Raw genomic sequence first — 18,447 nt, 5'->3', positions numbered from 1 at the left:
CTCAGATAACGGTTCTAAGGTCGCTCAACCACCCTTGGTCAGAAAAGCCACCTCAAAATGTCGGTATTAAGTCTAGTGTTATCTGCAGATAACAGATTTGCTACTTGAATATTTTCTAAAGAATTCAGACTAGCTTTGAGGAAATGTGGTGCAACAGACAGGTGTAACTGGCAGACAGCCATCTTAGGCTATCCACCTTATTATCTGGTTCCTATTCAAACAGGCAAATTCTCAGTAAATAAAAAAGAAGCAGGTTTGATACCAAGAAAGATGAGGGAAGGCTCCATTATGCTCTGGGAATTGCTTAAAAGGACCCTGGGTTCAGAAAGAATGGTTACTACAAAGGAGAGAAGCTGCCAGATGACAGATCTCCAAGAATAGTATGCTAAGACATTGCACTTGGTACCTCCTCTTTCCCATGGGTTCTGATCCAGAAATGTGCCCTGGGAACTGAGCAGCTGAGTTAAAATATAACTCAAGGCCCACCTGAGTCGCCACCTTCCTGAGGCACCGTGCCAGCAAGGTGCACCAGTGGGGCAGACCTGGGGACTCACATTGTCCCCTCAGGCTTGGCTCATGGATTCAGACACCCACATGGGAGTGCTTCCAACCTGGGTTAGTCATTCAATGGGCTTTTAATACAGACAAAGGCAACAACTGCACATTAGTGTACTTCTAAAACTGGGCAAGTTCTTGGTCTCTCTCTCTCTTACACACACACAGGACACACTCAAAGCACACAGGCACCACTGTGCTTGCACACCCACACACATTTATGTGCTCCTCTTGGGGGGGAAATGAGTAACATTCACCTAATGACCAACATAAAATGAAGCTTTGACTTTCAATAACACAAAGAACTAAAACTTACAACCAAACTAGTATATGTAAATGGGAATTCCTAACTCTCTAATCTGAGCCTATTCAACTGCACAGCCACTATTCTGCCCACCATCTTAGACTCTGCCCAGGGGAAGCCACGGTTCTAGCATTCAGTGAGTCTTCTGCTGAAGGCAGGCAGGATTCCTTTGCTTCCATCTGTTGTCCTTCCTTCCCACTGCACTGAGCCTCATGTCTCTGTCTCTGCACCTGCCTAGACCCTTATGTTCTCAATGCAAATAGGGAGTAAAATGGGAAATTCAAAAGTGTCTCTGTAGATCTTATTCCCTCAGCTCTTGTCCCACTGGAGAAGGCAGAGCCTGCCTCCCTTCTCCCACAAAACAAACTCAGTGCAGAGCATGCTCTTGAGGCAGAGGATGCGCCAGGCAGGGACGCTAAGAGTACACATGGAAAAAGCTGGTGACAAATAAAGAGTAAGTGACATGGTGTGTAGACGTGGCATTGGCTTACAGATTTAGGTCTTTGACAAGATGGTCATGGTTTTGAGGTTTTAAAGAAGCTATTTCCCTAAACTCTCCAAGGAAGAAAAGGGAATGTTATTTCTATTGCTTCTGACATTGTGTCTTTCAGGAGCAGAAACTGATAGCTTCCTTAGAGAAGATTTCCTCATTCAGCAGATCCCAAAGGCAGATCTGCTTCTTACTGAGGTGCAAGGATGCAAGATAGAAGATCGTACCCACCAGGAGCTTGGATCCAAATGAGACTTCTCATTTCTACCTACAAGAGCACGCACCTATTCAAGTTCTAGAGCTTTCACTTTTCAACCTCACTGTCATTTTACCCTAAGGCTCCAAAGACTTGGTCCTCCTAAGGTGACTCCTGATTCTGCCCAACTGTTTAACAAGAAGGGAGGCCAGTGTCAAAAACAGGCTAGAAAAGGAGAAGGAAAGGGAGGGAGGGCAAAGGAAGAGAGTAGAGAAAAAGGCAGGGGAGAAGGGAAGCAAGGTCACTGGTCATTCTCTTGCTTTCCACTTCGAATATCGCACGTTACCTTACCCATGCATTTCTGAGATGCTATTTAAAAGACGTTTCCCAGAGGAGCTGTGTGCCAGATTAGGACCAGCACATTTCAACCAGATTAAGTTGGTTAATTTGCAAAGAGGCCATCTTGTCTCCCCAGGGGAATGGTTCTGAGTTGGGCTCAAGCCCTCTCTGCAGGTTTTTGTTCGTCTCTTCTCTCAGAAGGCAAATGCTGTTTACACCCTGGGAGAGGAGGAACTGGCTTTACTTTGGAACCAGCCCTCGAGACTGTGGATAAAGCTGAGATGTAGAGGTTCCTGAGGAAGAGGAGGAGGATCCTGACTTCCTTCCACTTTTAGGTCTGCGAAAGCAAAGCAAAAGTTTACATTACATATCTCATTCCTGGCTCTGACAGGTCAGACTACTTTACCATCAAATTTCAAGGTGGTCTTTTCTCAATGGCCTGGAAGCCAGTACACTTTTAACTATAAAACCACTAGACTGGGCCTCCCCGGTGGCGCAGAGGTTGAGCACTGGGTTGCGAAGCTGCCGGCGACCTCTGCGGCACCGGTTCGATCCCCGGCTGCTCCTCGGCCACCGGAGGAGGGTCCCACATGGCGCGCAGACCTCTCCTGCTGCCCGCTGCTCCCCTCAGCAGTGTACTTCGGTCCTTCTGCCTGCTCTGCTCCCCACTCTGGCTCTGGTGAATTCTCTCACCCTCCCGTGCTTCTGACTGTACCCAGTGCATGTATAAACAAAACAAAACAAACAAACAAATAAAAAAAATAAACAAACATGCCTCTATATATAAAAAAAAAAAACCACTAGACTGGCACAGCCTGCCGCTCCACACATGGCCAACGTGAGTTGCCAACCAAGGAGTGAGACCTCCGGGAAGGGTCTCTGATTTTCAGCATTTGTTCTTCCATTAAAATAAATTCTTTTTTTTTTTTTTAAAAGATTTATTTATTTATTTGTTTGTTTGTTTGTTTATTTATTTATACAAGCACTGGGTACAGTCAGAAGCGCGGGAGGGTGAGAGAATTCACCAGAGCCAGAGCAGGGAGCAGAGCAGGCAGAAGGACTGAAGTACACTGCTGAGGGGAGCAGCGGGCGGCAGGAGAGGTCTGCGCGCCATGTGGGACCCTTCTCTGGTGGCTGGGGAGCAGCCGGGGATCGAACTGGCGCTACAGAGACCGCGGGCAGCTTCGCAACCCAGCACTCAACCGCTGCGCCACTGGGGAGGCCCTAAAATAAATTCTTGACTGTCTCCTCCTAATTGGTTAAAAAAATGAAGTTTACAGGTAGAATTTCCTCCATTTTTTGGTTTTTTACCTAGCTATTTTCCTTAAACTTCTAATTCAGAATTTCATAAGATAGGATTTCTAATTGAGCACCAAATCAAGTACTTGGTTATTTAAACGGAGGTGGAGGCTATTCAGCCCGGAAGCCCAGTGCCTCAACTGTAGAAACAGACCTTCGTTTGAACATGGGCTCTGCCACTTGCCTTCTGGGTTTCCTTGAATCTAGCTAATTTTTCAAATTTTCTAAGTCTCAGTTTCTCCTCTATAAAATGGGATTGATGGCGATATTTACTGTGTAAGTTCTTGCAACAAAGTATTGAGAATTTTTTAACAAAAACTTAGAATTGCCTATAACCTGGTGATGACCATGTCCCCTATGTCACTAGAACACACGCTCTGTATGTTAGGAACTGGCTACAGGATACACCCAGCACACCTGGCAGAGTGCCCAAACGGTAGGTATTTGTGGAATAAATTAACAAAGGAGAAATAAGACAATATTTCTGGCAAGTTCCATGGTAAACAAGTACTCTCGCTGTCTCTATCTTGGTTGGACCGTGCTCAAACACCTTCTGTTCAAATCGATTACCAAAAGTCACTCACCTGGCCTTCGATTTCTTATTTACAGTGCTTTCAAAGGATGAAGCATCCACCTGTATCTCATCTTCATCCTGCAGCGCTGCATCCAATGCAGCCTGGACTTTGGGGGCAATGGCAGGGCCTTCATAGTCTCTGGTAGTCCGGCTGGGCATATCCAGCTCTAATAGCACGATGTTTTCTGCCTAAAGAAGCACAGTCATAAATGGTTAGGTTGGCTTCCAATCAGACACAGAGTACAAGCAACCTAGACTCCCTCTACAAACACAACAGCAAATTGCATGCTACTCAGGGCCTACCAAAAGCCTGCCTAGAAGAAGTGATGTCATTTTATAACTTTTTTCCTGGCAGAATGACAGATGATTTTTATTTTTATTCTCTATGTTTTTCTCTATTTTCCTCCCCAACAATGAACATGTATTAGGCCCTAATGGGAATAATCAGGGGAAAATGGTATGCCCTATTCATTGTAGACAGTTTGAAAATACAAAAAGGTACAAAGAAAATAATCATCACTAATAACCTCACCACCTAGAGCGGCTTTGATGAATGCTGCGGCTGCTGCAGGGAGGAGGCAGGCTGAACATGTGTGCAGAGGGCATTCATAGCAGTGTGTGTATACCTATAACACATTTTTTAAAAATCACATGGGGCCACCTCATAATTGGTCCAGATGCTTCCTTCACTTGATCTCCTATGTAGCCTTTTCTGGTTCCTACACACCCAGACAAATGCATAAAGGGAAGAGCACCCATGGTTTGCACCTTCCCCTGGAACTCCCACTCGGTGGAGTTCAGCCCCATGACTCCAGAGGAGGCAGGAGGGGCTGCCGCAGTGTTGAGATACTGCATAAAATCTCGAATGAAGCAGGTCCATCGCTAATATTATCTGACACAGATTCAAATTCTACCTTTGAATCAGGTTAGCCCCCTTAGAATACACATAGTTGACCAGCAGCTTAAAAATCATGATTTTTGTCTCAAGACATGAAAGTACTACAAGGTACACGCTCTTGAAAATGTTAGGAAAGTGCTTCTGTGGATTCTGCTGCTACATCTGTCATCTCCAATATATAAAATCCCAACTATTACATCTTGTTTGTTTTAAGTAACTCAGTATCACGAGAAACAGCACATGAGGAGCTAAGCTAATCCTAGTCTGTTTTGCCCTGGCTGGCAAGGGAGAGTCAGGACCACTTTTAAAATTTTAAGTAAAATTCTTTTATTATGAAATACAGGTTGCCCATTGATCACTATAAGATACAGATGAGCAAAATGAAGAAAATTTAAATTGTGTGCACATTCATCAACCGAGATAAATAGTTCATATTTTGATGTATTTTACACCTAATTTTCTGATTCATATGTATAAATCCAGTACCAATTGTTTTACAACTAAAAATATTTGTGAATCCCACTTCATCCTTTTAGTGAGCTTTAAACCATGAAACTGGCGGCAGAGTAGGGGGGAGAGATCAGCCCCCTGAGAAGAGCAGAGAAAGCAGTAAGTGCTGAGCCCAGTGCCTGGCACACTGCATGTGTCTATTTATAATAGAGACTCACAAAGTATTTTTACTATAAAATATGTGTGGGTCATGAAACATGTCACTTTAAATAATACATGGCTGACACACACATTATGTTAAGTGGAAGTTCCATCAAGTTCTTCATGTATCTCCACCTCCTGTCACTGGACATCTACTTTCTTTCCAGTCTTCCTACTGAGCTATATTAAAGTTTACTATTAATGCCAACTGGCCATCATGGCCAGTGTGTTTGCATTCTTTTTCCCCTAGTCCTGACTTTCTAAATCTCATTCTACTTTACCTTTTTGTTTATTATCTGCTAAAAGATTTTTTAATCTTTACATAAATCTAAACTCTGAAGAGAGAGAAGAGAACAATCATCTCACCCTATATCGAGCCTCTGGACGAATCATCATAGACATTCTTGCATGTTGGCTCAATGGTCTCTTATATCCCACAGCTGAGACTGGCCGCTTCATCATCTGTTGATTCCTGAAAATGGACTGCAGTGGTTAAAGCCCTGGCTGGAGTGTGTGCCGCAGTCCCAGCACTGGTCCTGTGGATTTAGCACTCAGAACACCCTGAACCTGCCTTAGGTAGAACTTGAAACAAGTAACCCCCTGGACTGAGGGCTGACATGTAAATGGTGCAGCTGCTGCTTATATTTTCTGCTTGAGTTGCTTTCTGATTCAAATGTGAGCATCATGCATCTTTTAAGCTAGAAGGATCTGAGTCATCATCCAGTTCTTAGATGGTAGGCATCAAACTTAGCTGTCAAAATCCCTACCCATGCATCCTTGGTAGACAGAGCCCACTTTCCCCGTAGGGCCCTGGCTTAGACTGAGAATCATTCTTAACACTGTGTCAGAATGACACACAAGGTACATCTGTGTATTGGCCTTCATTTGGCCTAGCATACTACATTTGACAAATGGAGAAGGTGAAATGCAGAAACTTGGAAAAGATTGTCAGGTCATTGTGCTAAACCTCCCAATCCTAATACCAAACTTGTACAGCTCATGGACCTATGGCAGCCGCAATCAGAGATTCGACTGCTTCTAAGTTTAAGTGAATTAAACTATGTTCTTACCTTACCCCTCTGACTAAAGTCAGCTTATCGACATTCTTGCCCTCCTCCCCACTTTAAAATCTACTTAAAATCATTAGTGACTTACTCTAGTCTGGTTAGAGGATGTAATTTCCAATGATCTTCCTCTTCATCAAAGAAGGATCTATTCATAATTTTACTTTTTTCTTCCAGAGGGATAAAGTTTTCTATAATAAGATGCCTGTAAGAGCACATATACATGGGTGAATATAGATGGAGAAAGAAAACAAATGGAGTACTGGCTGTTAGATTCTGCATGTAGTGAGTGATCAGGTAAGTCCCTTAGCAAACATTTACTGAGCGGGTGCTATGGGCCTACCATCAGACAAAGAGCTAGGATACACTTGGTCCTGGCCTGAGACAGAGCTAATGGGATGGCCTTCTTAGGTATGACAGATGCTGATAGTGGTCTGCTGTAGGAATATGGAGAGGCCACTTGTGCCTGGGGAGGAACAGCTTGAGCAGGTGAAAGCACTGAAGAGGCAGGTGATGTCTGGGCAATACTGGAATGAACATGTGAACATGTGAAGTGCCTTTCACAAGGCCACCGGTGTTGCTAAACCCAGCCTATTAACTTACAAAAGGCTGAACACAGGAATTAAACTGCCTTTCTCCAATCCCATGGATTGGTTGCCCTAGCTGAAAAATGTCACTTTTTGGTGGAAAATATCACTTTTTAATCACTAGAACTAAGAGCAGGACCAAATGGATTTTAGTCTTTTAAAGCAGTAATAATGAAGATCATTCCCAAGAGCCTCTGCCCAAAAACCACCCAGGGAATCTGGCAAGCAATGAAACTGGAACCCCAAGGTTGTGTCTCTCCTGCCATATCTCTGTCTTCACCCTTTCAAAATCTTATGACAGAACAATACCATAGGGGTGTTAACTTGGGAGAGACACACAACAAACACCACAGAGGTGTAGGGTACTGACTGAGAAACAGGTTGACTCATTGTTTATTCAAAAGATACAAATAAGAGAGATAATACTGAAAATGGCTCCCTTAGGGGAAAACTACTTTTGCAAGATGACATTTTCTTTTTAATTTGACATTTAAGAAATTCTTTTTCATAACATATATTTGGGTGTTTTTTTCATGATTATAAAGATTCTATATATGTGTTAAGGAATGTGAAAAATATAACTACACACAATTCTACTATCCAGCAATAGCTATTATTAATATTTTGGCATATTTGTTCTAATCTTTTTTCTAGGTGTAAAAACCTAAAAAGAGAACTAACACATTTAATTTTAAGGACTCATTTCCAGCTTTAAAACTTGGTCATTAAAAAGAATCCTTTTGAGGGTTAAAGACACAGTGCTATCAAGCTATTGCCAGCCTCTGCAACATGAGTTCGGTCCCCAGCCAGGGAGTTAACCCACTTGGCATAGCAGATCTCTTTTGTCTCACCCGCTGCTCCCCTTAGCAGTGATTTCAGTAGATCTGCCTGTTCAACTCCCTACTTTGTCTCTGGTGAATCCTCTCAGCCCTCTCATCTCTGCCCTGTACCCCAGTTGTTGTATGCATAAATAAATAAATCTTTAAAAAATAAAAAAGAAAAGTTCTTCAATGATAAATTCCAGCCAATGATATGGAAGGACAAATACTTAAAAAAAACAACAACTCATTTTTGCAAACCCTAATGAAATAAAGACGTCAGACAAAGATCACTGTTGGTGGAAGTCATTAGCTGGGTGACATCCGTGTCACACGTGTAGTCTTGGAAAATATCTTTCCCACGCCTCATGAGAGACCACGGGTTCTGAAAGCATGTTCTCCAAATTGGCCGGAGTACCAACCAGAACTTTTCAGAAATGCAAATCCTCAGACTCCATCCAAATGAATGAAATAAGTCTCTCTGGGTGTGGGACTCAGCAATTCTTATTTATTTATTTATGATTTATTTATTTATTTACTTATTTATTTATACAAGCCCTGGGTACAGTCAGAAGCGCAGGAGGATGAGAGAATTCACCAGAGTCAGAGCAGAGAGCAGAGCAGGCAGACTGACGAAATACACTGCTGAGGGGAGCAGCAGGCGGCAGGAGAGGTCTGCGCGCCATGTGGGACCCTCACCCAGTGGCCGGGGATCGAACTGGCACTGCAGAGGCTGCGGGCAGCTTCTCAACCCAGCGCTCAACCACTGCGCTACACCAGGGAGGCCCAGCAATTCATATTTAACCAGCTATTCAGATGATCTGGCACCTACTAAAGTTTAAGCACTACTGCCCTAGACCAATTAAATCCGATTCCCTAGGGTAGGGACAAAGCATCACTTTTTTAAAACACTCCTCAGATGAAAATTTAAAAAACAACTAAAAAAAGCCAGGGGTGAGAGGGGTATGACTCCGATGACTTCAGTGTGCAGCCAAGGCTGACAACCAGTGCCCCAGAGATAGCTTTCAGTTAAAGGAAAACAAGGGAGTCAGTGACACAAATTAAGTGACAGTATGAAGAACTGAACCAACAAACCCGGAATGGGGGTATCTCTAACAGGCTATCTGACCCAGCTTTTTTCAATAAGTTAACTACGAAAAGTTTTTAAAAGGAAAAGAGATTGCTGTAGATTAAAATAGCATTAAGAGACATAATAACCAAATGTAATGTGTCATCTGACATAGATCTTAATATGAACAAACCAAGAAACTTTGAATATAGAGAGGGTATAATACTAAGAAACTTAATGTTAATTTTGTTAGATTTTTTTTTGAAAGATAAGTATACAAAAATCAACTGCATTTCTACACATTAGCAATAAATATTCGGAAAATAAAGAAAATAATTCCACCTACAATAGCATCAAAAAATAAAATAGTTGTAAATTTAACAAAAATACGAAGACTTGCCTAATGAAAACTAGAAAACATTCTTGACATAAGATTTGAGAACTAAATAAACGGAAACACATCTCATGTACACGGACTAGAATAATCAATACCATTAAAATTTGATAATACAGATTCAAACAGTCCTTATCAAAATCCCAGTGGGGGGCCTCCCTAGTGGTGCAGGGGTTTGTACACAACCTGTGGAGCAGTCCGCAGCCACTGCAGCACGAGTTCAATTTCTGGCCGGCCAGGAAGAAACCCACATAGCGGGACAGACCTCTCCTGTCTTGCCCGCTGCTCCCCTCAGCAGTGTACTTTGGTCTGTCTGCCTGTTCTGTTTCCCACTCTCTCTCTGGTGAATCCTCTCACCCCTGCATCTCTGGTCTGTACCCCAATTCTTGTATAAAAATAAATAAATCTTTTTTTTTTTTTTAATTTTCTAGAGGCATGTCTTATTTATTTATTTATTTATTTATTATTTGTTTGTTTGTTTGGTTTATACATGCACTGGGTACAGTCAGAAGCACGGGAGGGTGAGAGAATTCACCAGAGCCAGAGGGGGGAGCAGAGCAGGCAGAAGGACCGAAGTACACTGCTGAGGGGAGCAGCGGGTGGCAGGAGAGGTCTGCGCACCATTTGGGACCCTCCTCCGGTGGCCGGGGAGCAGCCGGGGATCGAACCGGCGCCGAAGAGGCCGCGGGCAGCTTCGCAACCCAGCGCTCAACCACTGCGCCACCGGGGAGGCCCAATAAATAAATCTTAAAAAAAAAAAAGGAAAAACAATGGCATCTTAAAAGAAAAAAAAAAAAAAATCCCGTGGATATTTTTGCAGAAATTGACAAGCTTATCTTTAAATTTCTATAGCAATGGAAGGGACCTGAATAGCACAAAACAACAAAATTGGAAAACTCACAACTTACTCATTGTAAAACTTACTACACAGTTGCAGTAACCAATATAGTGTGGTACTGGCATAAAAACAGATATATATATATATATATGTAAAAGTATATCTGTTTTTTGACATATGTTTCAACAGTACTGAGAGTTGGGACCCTCACATATATGGTCAACTGATATTTGACAATAGTGCAAAGATGAAAGAAGAACCTTTTCAACAAACAGTGCTCGGACAACTGGACACTCACACGCAAAAGCATACATTTGGAACCGTACCTCAAACCATACATCAAAATTAACTCAAAATGGATCACGGACTAAATGCAACACCTAAAACTAAGACTCTTAGATGACCTAAGAAAGGTAAAAATATATGTCCACAATAAAACTTGAACACAAATGTTCATAGCAGCATTATTCATAATAGCTAAAAAGTAAAAACAACCCAAATGTCCATCAATGATGAATGGATAAATAAAGTGTGGTATAGCCACACAATATTATCTGACCATAAAAAAAAAAAAGTACTGACATTCTTCAACATGAATGATCCTTGAAAACATCATGTTGAATGACAGGTAGTCACAAAACACCATTATTACTGCATGACTGAATTTACATGAAATGTCTAGCACATGCCAATTTATAGAGACATAAAGTCAATTAATCAGAAGCTACTTAGAGCTGATAGAGGGGATAATGAGGAGTGATAGCAAGTCAGTTTCTTTGAGGGGGGACAAAAATGTTCTAGAATTAGATTATGGTGATAATTAAAAAACTCTAAAAATACTTGTTTTTAAAAATGATCTGAATACTTTAAATAGGCAAACTGTATAGTATGTGAATTACATCCCAACAAAGGTTTTTTAAAAATATCATTGTGGTCATGTATGTAAGTATATATGTAGAAATGAGATTTGCTTTTAAATGTTTTTATGAACGATAGATGATAAAATGATAGATGACAAAATGTTAATCATTGAATCTAGGTGATGGGTTTTTGCATGTTCACAATACCATTCAGAAAACTGAAGTTAAAAGATTCCTCCTTATCAGTAGATAGAGGTGAAGTCAGAGTCTTTAAAAGCTTCAAAAAGGGAACAGATTATGTGGTGAAGCCATTCAATTAAGAAACAGAACCCAGATAAGGAAAATGATCTCAGGAACAAACACAAGCAGACAAGGAAGCAGGAGTAGTAGGTAGGGACTCTGTCCTCAGCGGTGTTTCTTACTTAACAATGACCCATCACATCAAGTGGCCGGAGGGGCCATGGAAAACCAAGCACTTACTTGAGTTTCAGTTCCCTGGTGAGTTCATTCTGAGTCTGCTCTAGCTCTTGCCGCTCCTTGATGTGCTCTTCTTGGAGGTCATGGATCTCTGCCTTCACTGCCTGAAGCTTGGAGAAGAGCTGGAAACCATGGGAGAGGCAAGTGAGAAGGGTTCCCTCCAGACACAGGAGTTCTCTCTGCCCCCCTACCCACCCCAAGTCTCAAGACACTTTTGCCTTGTCCCAATCCCTTATACCTTTTTGAGTTTTTTGGTCTTGATGTCCACTTCTTGCTGCAACGAGCTGTAGGTCTCTTTAAGTTCCAAGGTCTCCTCATCTCGACTTTCCATTTGTTGCTGGATTTCTCTTTCTCGACGTTTCTGAAAACATGGCAGAAATCATCAGCTTGCCTAGAGATTGCATCTATACAATAATACAAGCCCTGAGCCCCAGATCAGGGTCTCCCACTAGGAAGGGGCTGACACATCTTGTTTCCCTTCACTTTAAAGAGTTTCATACGAGACAATTTGCTCTGTAGCATTAACACACCTTATTCCACCCCATCCCCACCCCCACCCCAAATGAGAAGTTACCTGCTCTGCAATTTCCTGCCGTTTCTGCTCCAGGATTTTCTGCTGTTCATTTGTATGATCTACTATATTTTTTCCTCCAACAAGCAGCTTACTCTCCATGGCCTGAGTGAGAAAAAAGTCAAATCCATCTCATGAATGGTCTCCCTCAGAACCAGCTCCTCACAGGGAAGCCCATGAAAGATAAAGAGTTCAGGACTGAGCCAAAAGGGGCGATCTCTGGAAAAAGTATGCTGTGCTCAGCTGTGCCTTTCCCATCACTGGGTGGGGCTGGGTGCCTCCACTGAGGGCTTTACCTTGGAAACGCTGATGACCAGCTTCTTCAGACATAGATGAATTTCAGATTTCTTTAAAAAGAGGTTGTTTTTTGTTTGTTTGTACAAAGTATTGACCCCACTTTGAACATATTAAGTACCTCCTATGTGAGAGGTACTGGGGGTGCAGCTGTGAACATGAATCACAAAGCTGAGAGTCTGCAGAGGGCAAGAGACAAGTAGGCAGACCCTTACCAGATAGAGTCAGATGTCATCAATAGGGAAAAACAGAGTAATAATGGGAGAGGCTCACTGGAGGGAGAGAACTCAGACTTTTGGAGGGAGTCAGGAAAAGCTACTGTCTCAAGGGACTGCTACACCGAGTACAGAAGTAAAAATAGGAATTAGCTAAAAAAAAAAAAAAAAAAAAACTTGTGTGTGAGACGGTAGAATAGGCAGTGGTGAAAAATAAAGCTGGCAAAACAGTCAGGGGTGAGTGAGTTCAAAAACCTCAAAGTCCTGTTGAAAGACTACACTTGAGCCCGAGAATAGTAGGAAGCTCTAATAAGTTCTCTGAGCAATAGGGTGCATAATCAGATCTGTTTGGGAAATATTACTCCTTTACAGCAGGAAAAATGACTATAAATGGGCAGACAGGGAGGCAGAGCAGACAGGAGGCATTTCTCAGGTCAGCAGGGCAGTAGCAGAGGTGGACAGGCCTAGAGACCCTGACCAGGCAAGATCCAGAGTCTGGGTGGTCATGGGCATCTCTGTGGAAATATCCAGTAGGTGGAAGCTACTGGGCTTGGATGTCAGAACACAGCTCTGGGCTGGTTAGGCACACTAGAAGCCTTCAGCATTTAGATGTGACTGAAGCCAAGGGAATGATTCAGGCCTGAAGAGCAGGGAATCCAAAAACTCTATAACCTGCTGTTATACTGAGGGCCTGCTGCCATCTTTCAGTGAGACCTTTGAGCCTGCTTCCTCTTCTTTCAAAACACAGGGGCTGGACAAGATTACTAGCCATACACACACCCCTTCCAACTCTAAAATCTTATATTTGATGATTTTACAGCATCCAAGGAATGAGAAAGACAGAAGTCATGTCATTCTCCCATACACAAAATGCCTAAGAGTATCTCTGGGTCTTGCCACACCAGCCTAAGAGCTGCCTAAATACCCCAAGTTGTTTAGAGAGCCTGGGTGTTCCTGGGCCTGAATAAAACATGTAATGCTAAAGAACAAGTCAAACACGGGCATAGTCAGTTGCACTTCTAGGGCAGGAGTGAGGGGTATAGAGGCAACTGGGCATAATGGAATCCCACAGAAAGCCCTTTCCTGGAACAGTTACCTCCTCAATGTGTTGTACTATATAACTGTATTTTCATATCACATCTTGAACGTCCTCAAAGGGACTTTCAAGTTTTAAGATCCATGGTCTCTGAAGTAAAATAATACCAGCTCTTCATATAGTGGGGGAAAGAAGATCATTTGTTATTTTTAAATTAATAAACATGGATACATTTTAGGACAGAAATCAAGGTCTGCATAAATTCAACAAGATAGAAGCTAACACTTCAAAGGAATTCTGGCTCAGTTAGGCAGCGCCATCCTCTAGCTGGCTTTCCAGAGCTAGCTAGCTAGCTCTGTGGCAGCACAAGCCCAGGCATTGATGGAATGGACACTGACAAGAGTGCCTCAACACAAGGAGTGCCTCCATGCTCTAGAATACTCCTCAGCTACTGGCACATGGGGGTTGGAGGTTGGGGGAAGGAGACACTTCAGGTACTACAAGCAGGGGCGGGGGGTCTGGAGAACTGCTCTGTATCTTGTATAATCAGGGCACTGTGTGTTAAAACCACAATGAAATAGCATTTTGTTTATCTACCGGCTAGACAAAAATTAAAGTCTGATCATCACAAGTGTTGGCAAGTATGCGAAGTGACCAAAACTCACACCCTACTAGTGGAAGCTTCAATTCCCAAAGCTACTTTGGACAATAATTTGTCATTATCTAATAAATAATAGAGTTGAGGCTAGACATACCCTAGGACCTAAGGGTATCAGATAAGACATGTTTTCCCGGAGCCAAGTACAAGAATAATCATAGCGAAAAACAGGAACAATCCACACCTACCAGGAAAATGGAATACCATGGAATTCTCAGGACAGTAACAATGAATGAATCACAGCTATAGACGACCATAAGGGTAAATCTCATTAACATAATGTTGAACAAATAAAAGCAAATCAAGGCAGTGGGATTGCATTTACATAGAAGTAAAAAAATTGTATGAAACTAAAACTATCATTTATTTAGAGATAGACGCCTACATGGTAAAACTGTAAAGAAAAGCCAGGAAACAATAAAGCCAAGATAACCACTAGCTCTGGGAACGGGCACAAAGCTTGTGAGGATGGATGCGGCTCTAGTCCTCACACTGCACGACTACGTGGCTGTGGCTGTTAGTTTTACTGTTCTTCGTTGTACCCATGCAATAATTATTCTTCCTATGAAGTCAAAACTTACTATTTTAATTTGAAAAAAAAAATAATGATTCTTCTTCTTTGCAACCCAACACATGTGTATTGAGCACCAACTATCATGGTGTGGCTCAAAATACAAAACTGAAAGGAACAGCCCATCTTTCATATTATTTTTTGATAAAACAAAAAGTTTTGACAAAACAAAAAAAGGGCCCGGGGCAGGGGATGTACCTTGATCTTGGCGCCCAGCATCTCGGCAGCATCCTTCTCCCGCCGCAGGTCCTCCATCTTTTTCTCTTTCTCCTTCAGCAGCCTCATCTTCTCCTCTGCAACCAAGCTGTGATCTTCCACAATGGCCCGCTTCTCAATCTCCAGTTTTTCTTGCTGTTCCCTCCAGTAATCATCCTTATCATCCCCTTCCTCCTCACCCTCTTCTCCCTCCTCCTCCTCCTCTTCCCCAGCCCCACCACTGCCACCACCTTCCCTCCGCTTCTCTCGCTTCTTCCTCCTGCCGATGGACCTTTTTTCCAGCTGGGCCTTGAGCCGAGCAATCTCTTCTTGGAATTCTCGTAGGAGGGCATCCTTAGGGTCCTCATTAACCCTTGGCTTGTTCTTAATGTTTTTGGCACGGTTGGCATATCTCAGAGTGGTCAGAGTCTCTTCTACATTGTAAGAGGCAGGCCCCACGTTGGCTACCATCACAGTTTTAGCATTGCCACCAAGAGAATCTTGGAGGAGCCTAGTAAGCTTTGAGTCCCGATATGGAATATGAGTGCTTTTGCCATCTACCAGGGCAGAGATAACATTACCCAAGGCCGAAAGGGACAGGTTGATCTTGGTCGCTTCCTTCAACCTTTCCCCTTGTGCACCAGTCTTGGCTTGCCGTTCGCTGCCAGCAAGATCTACAAGGTTCAATTTCCCTACACGGATATGATTTTCACCATCAAGGCCTACCTCACTACACTCGATGGTGATAACAAAAATTGCATGAGAACGGGAACTATGCTCATTCATGTTGGTAGCACCCACAGAACGGTTCTGGTTCCCCACATTCATCACGTGTTCTATTTCCTTCACGCTCTTAGTGACAAAAGATGACAGGTCTTTCACATACACCCCAGTGTCAGGCCTCTCTTTGAGCTCAAGCCTTTTGGTCTGATCCTTTGACAGCAGATCTCGGATCTCCTCCTGGTAGATCTCTAAGTAAGAAGCCCTGACCAAGTACTGTTGATTCTGGGATCGAGAGATATGGGTAAAAATGTGGTCAAATGAGTTAGGGATGACCCCTCTTTTTTCAGGGTCACCCCGGACTCCTTCCATTGTGTAAGTTTTCCCCGTCCCAGTTTGTCCATAGGCAAAAATCGTCCCATTGAAACCCTGCAGGACAGAGTCCACAAGTGGTCGGAATGTCTCGTCATAGAGTTCAAACTGCTTGGCATTCCAGTCATAGACGGCGTCAAAGGTGAAGGTCTTGGGCATTTCATGGGCCACTCCTTTGGGGTTCTTCACAGACACCTGCCCCAACTTCACGTCCACGTCCACTACCTTGTCATATGAAGCAGCCTTTTCCTTGCTATTCATAGGCCGACAGCGAACCACCACCCTGACAGACTCTGAGCTTTTTAACTTTGACATGATGAACTCTGACCAGGTCAATCTTGAAGGTTATGAATCCAAAATGCCTCACGATGCTAAGGTCCTAGAAAGAAAATCAGAAGTAAGTAAGGACAGTAGAGTTGTCACTGGGGGCTGTTCAACAGCAGCTGACATACCCAAGAAACCTCCATCTTGCTAACCTTCTGATGGCTACATTTATTTTTGCTAAAGGAATGATTCACAACACATTGATAAATACATTAATAACTTTAGCACGCTATATACTTCCTCACAGGACTTTAGCTAGCATCTATAGAAAAAATAAAAACTCCAGTTTACTAGTAATGTTAACTAGTTTGCCCTCTATTCAACCAACATTTTTATCTTACCCTATACAATAAGGCAGCTGGAAATCTTTTATTTTTTAATTTATTTTTTTAAAGAGAACTTTTCTTTTTTAATTTATTTTTATACAGGAGCCAGGGTACAGGCCAGAGGCGCGAGAGGTTGAGAGGACCCACCAGAGACAGAGCGGGGAGCAGAATAGGCAGACAAACAAAATACACTGCTGAGGGGAGCAGCAGGCGTGATAGGAGAGGTCTGCCACGCCATGTGGGAATCTCCCTGGCCGGCCAGGAATCAAACCTACGCTGCAGAGGTTGTGGACAGCTTCATAGGACTGCACTTAACCTGCTGTGCCACCGGGGATGCCCTGGAAATCTTCTAAAAGGCCAAGTGATATTATACAGTCAAATATCACATAGTGACAGGGCTACATTCTAAAAATGCATCGCGAGGTAATCTTTTGGGGTATTTTTTATTTTAATTTTTAATTGAAGTAATACTTCATATAACATTATTATTAGGCGATTTTGCTGCTATGTATCTATCACAGGCTGTAGTTACACACACCTAGGTGGTCTGGCCTCCTACACATGTAGGCTATATGGGACACCCTATAAGGACCACCATCGTATAAGTGGACAGTCATTGACTGAAACGTTATTAAGAGACCCAAGAGACCCTGTTCAACTACCACTATCTCTACAAAGAGCAATTTGGAACTAGCTATCAAAAAAATTTTTTTAAAGATTTATTTATTTATTTATACAATCACTGGGTACAGTCAGAAGCACGGGAGGGTGAGAGAATTCACCAGAGCCAGAGCAGGTAGCAGAGCAGGCAGAAGGACCGAAGTACACTGCTGAGGTGAGCAGTGGGCAGCAGGAGAGGTCTGCGCGCCATGTGGGACCCTTCTCCGGTGGCTGGGGAGCAGCGGGGATCGAACTGGCGCTGCAAGAGGCCGTGGGCAGCTTCACAACCCAGCGCTCAACCGCTGCGCAACCAGGGAGGCCCACTATCAAAATTTTTAATGAATATACCTTTTGACCATGCAGTTATTTTTTCTTTTTTTTTTTTAAAGATTTATTTATTTATACAAGAACCAGGGTACAGCCCAGATGCGCAGGAGGGTGAGAGGATTCACCAGAGACAGAGGGGGGAACAGAGCAGGCACTGACAAAGTACACTGCTGAGGGGAGCAGCGGGCAAAGCAGGAGAGATCTGCTAAGCCATGTGGGACCCTCACCAGCCAGCCAGGATCGAATCGGCATTGCAGAGGCTGCGGACAGCTTCATAGTGTGGCGCTCAACCGCCTGCACCACCAGGGAGGCCCCAGTTAATTTTTTCTAAAGATTTATTTGTGCATGCAAGAACTGGGGTGTAGGCCGGAGATGTGGGAGGTAAGAGGATCACCAGAGACAGAGTGAGGAACAGAACAGGCAGATCTACTGAAATACAATGCTGAGGGGAGCAGTGGGTGAGACAGAAGAGGTCTGCTGAACCATGTGGGTTAGCTCCCCGGCAGGGGATTGAACTCATGCTGCAGTAGCTGGCAGTATAGCTTGACAGCGCTGAGACTTTAACCCCTGGGCCACCAGGGAGGCCTTCCAGTTAATTTCTAAGAATTTATCCTAGATATAAGGACATTAGTTGTAGCATTATTTGTGGTACCAACGAGGGCTAAAAAAAATAATTTTATAGCAATATATATAGTGGAATCCTATGCAAGGCTCTAAAAGGAATGGGCTAACCTAGATGCAATCCTATAATAAAAGTTGTTAGGT

General features: G+C 43.1%; 1 protein-coding gene across 1 annotated transcript; it reads right to left on the bottom strand.

The window, feature by feature from the left end:
- Positions 1-2,124: 2,124 nt before the first annotated feature.
- On the bottom strand, positions 2,125-16,360 carry KIF3B (kinesin family member 3B; the record flags this gene model as incomplete). Its single annotated transcript, XM_084246694.1, has 8 exons — positions 2,125-2,221; positions 3,768-3,946; positions 5,673-5,778; positions 6,462-6,575; positions 11,417-11,535; positions 11,652-11,774; positions 11,988-12,089; positions 14,957-16,360. 8 exons carry the CDS (start codon positions 16,358-16,360, stop codon positions 2,125-2,127), a joined length of 2,244 nt encoding a protein of 747 aa, XP_084102820.1.
- Between the last annotated feature and the right edge of the window lie 2,087 nt (positions 16,361-18,447).

Source organism: Talpa europaea (genome assembly GCF_964194135.1).
Source record: "Talpa europaea genome assembly, chromosome: 11".
Lineage (NCBI taxonomy): Eukaryota > Metazoa > Chordata > Mammalia > Eulipotyphla > Talpidae > Talpa > Talpa europaea.
Note: the sequence above shows the minus strand (reverse complement) of the source record. Positions and strands in the feature narration are given on the sequence as shown.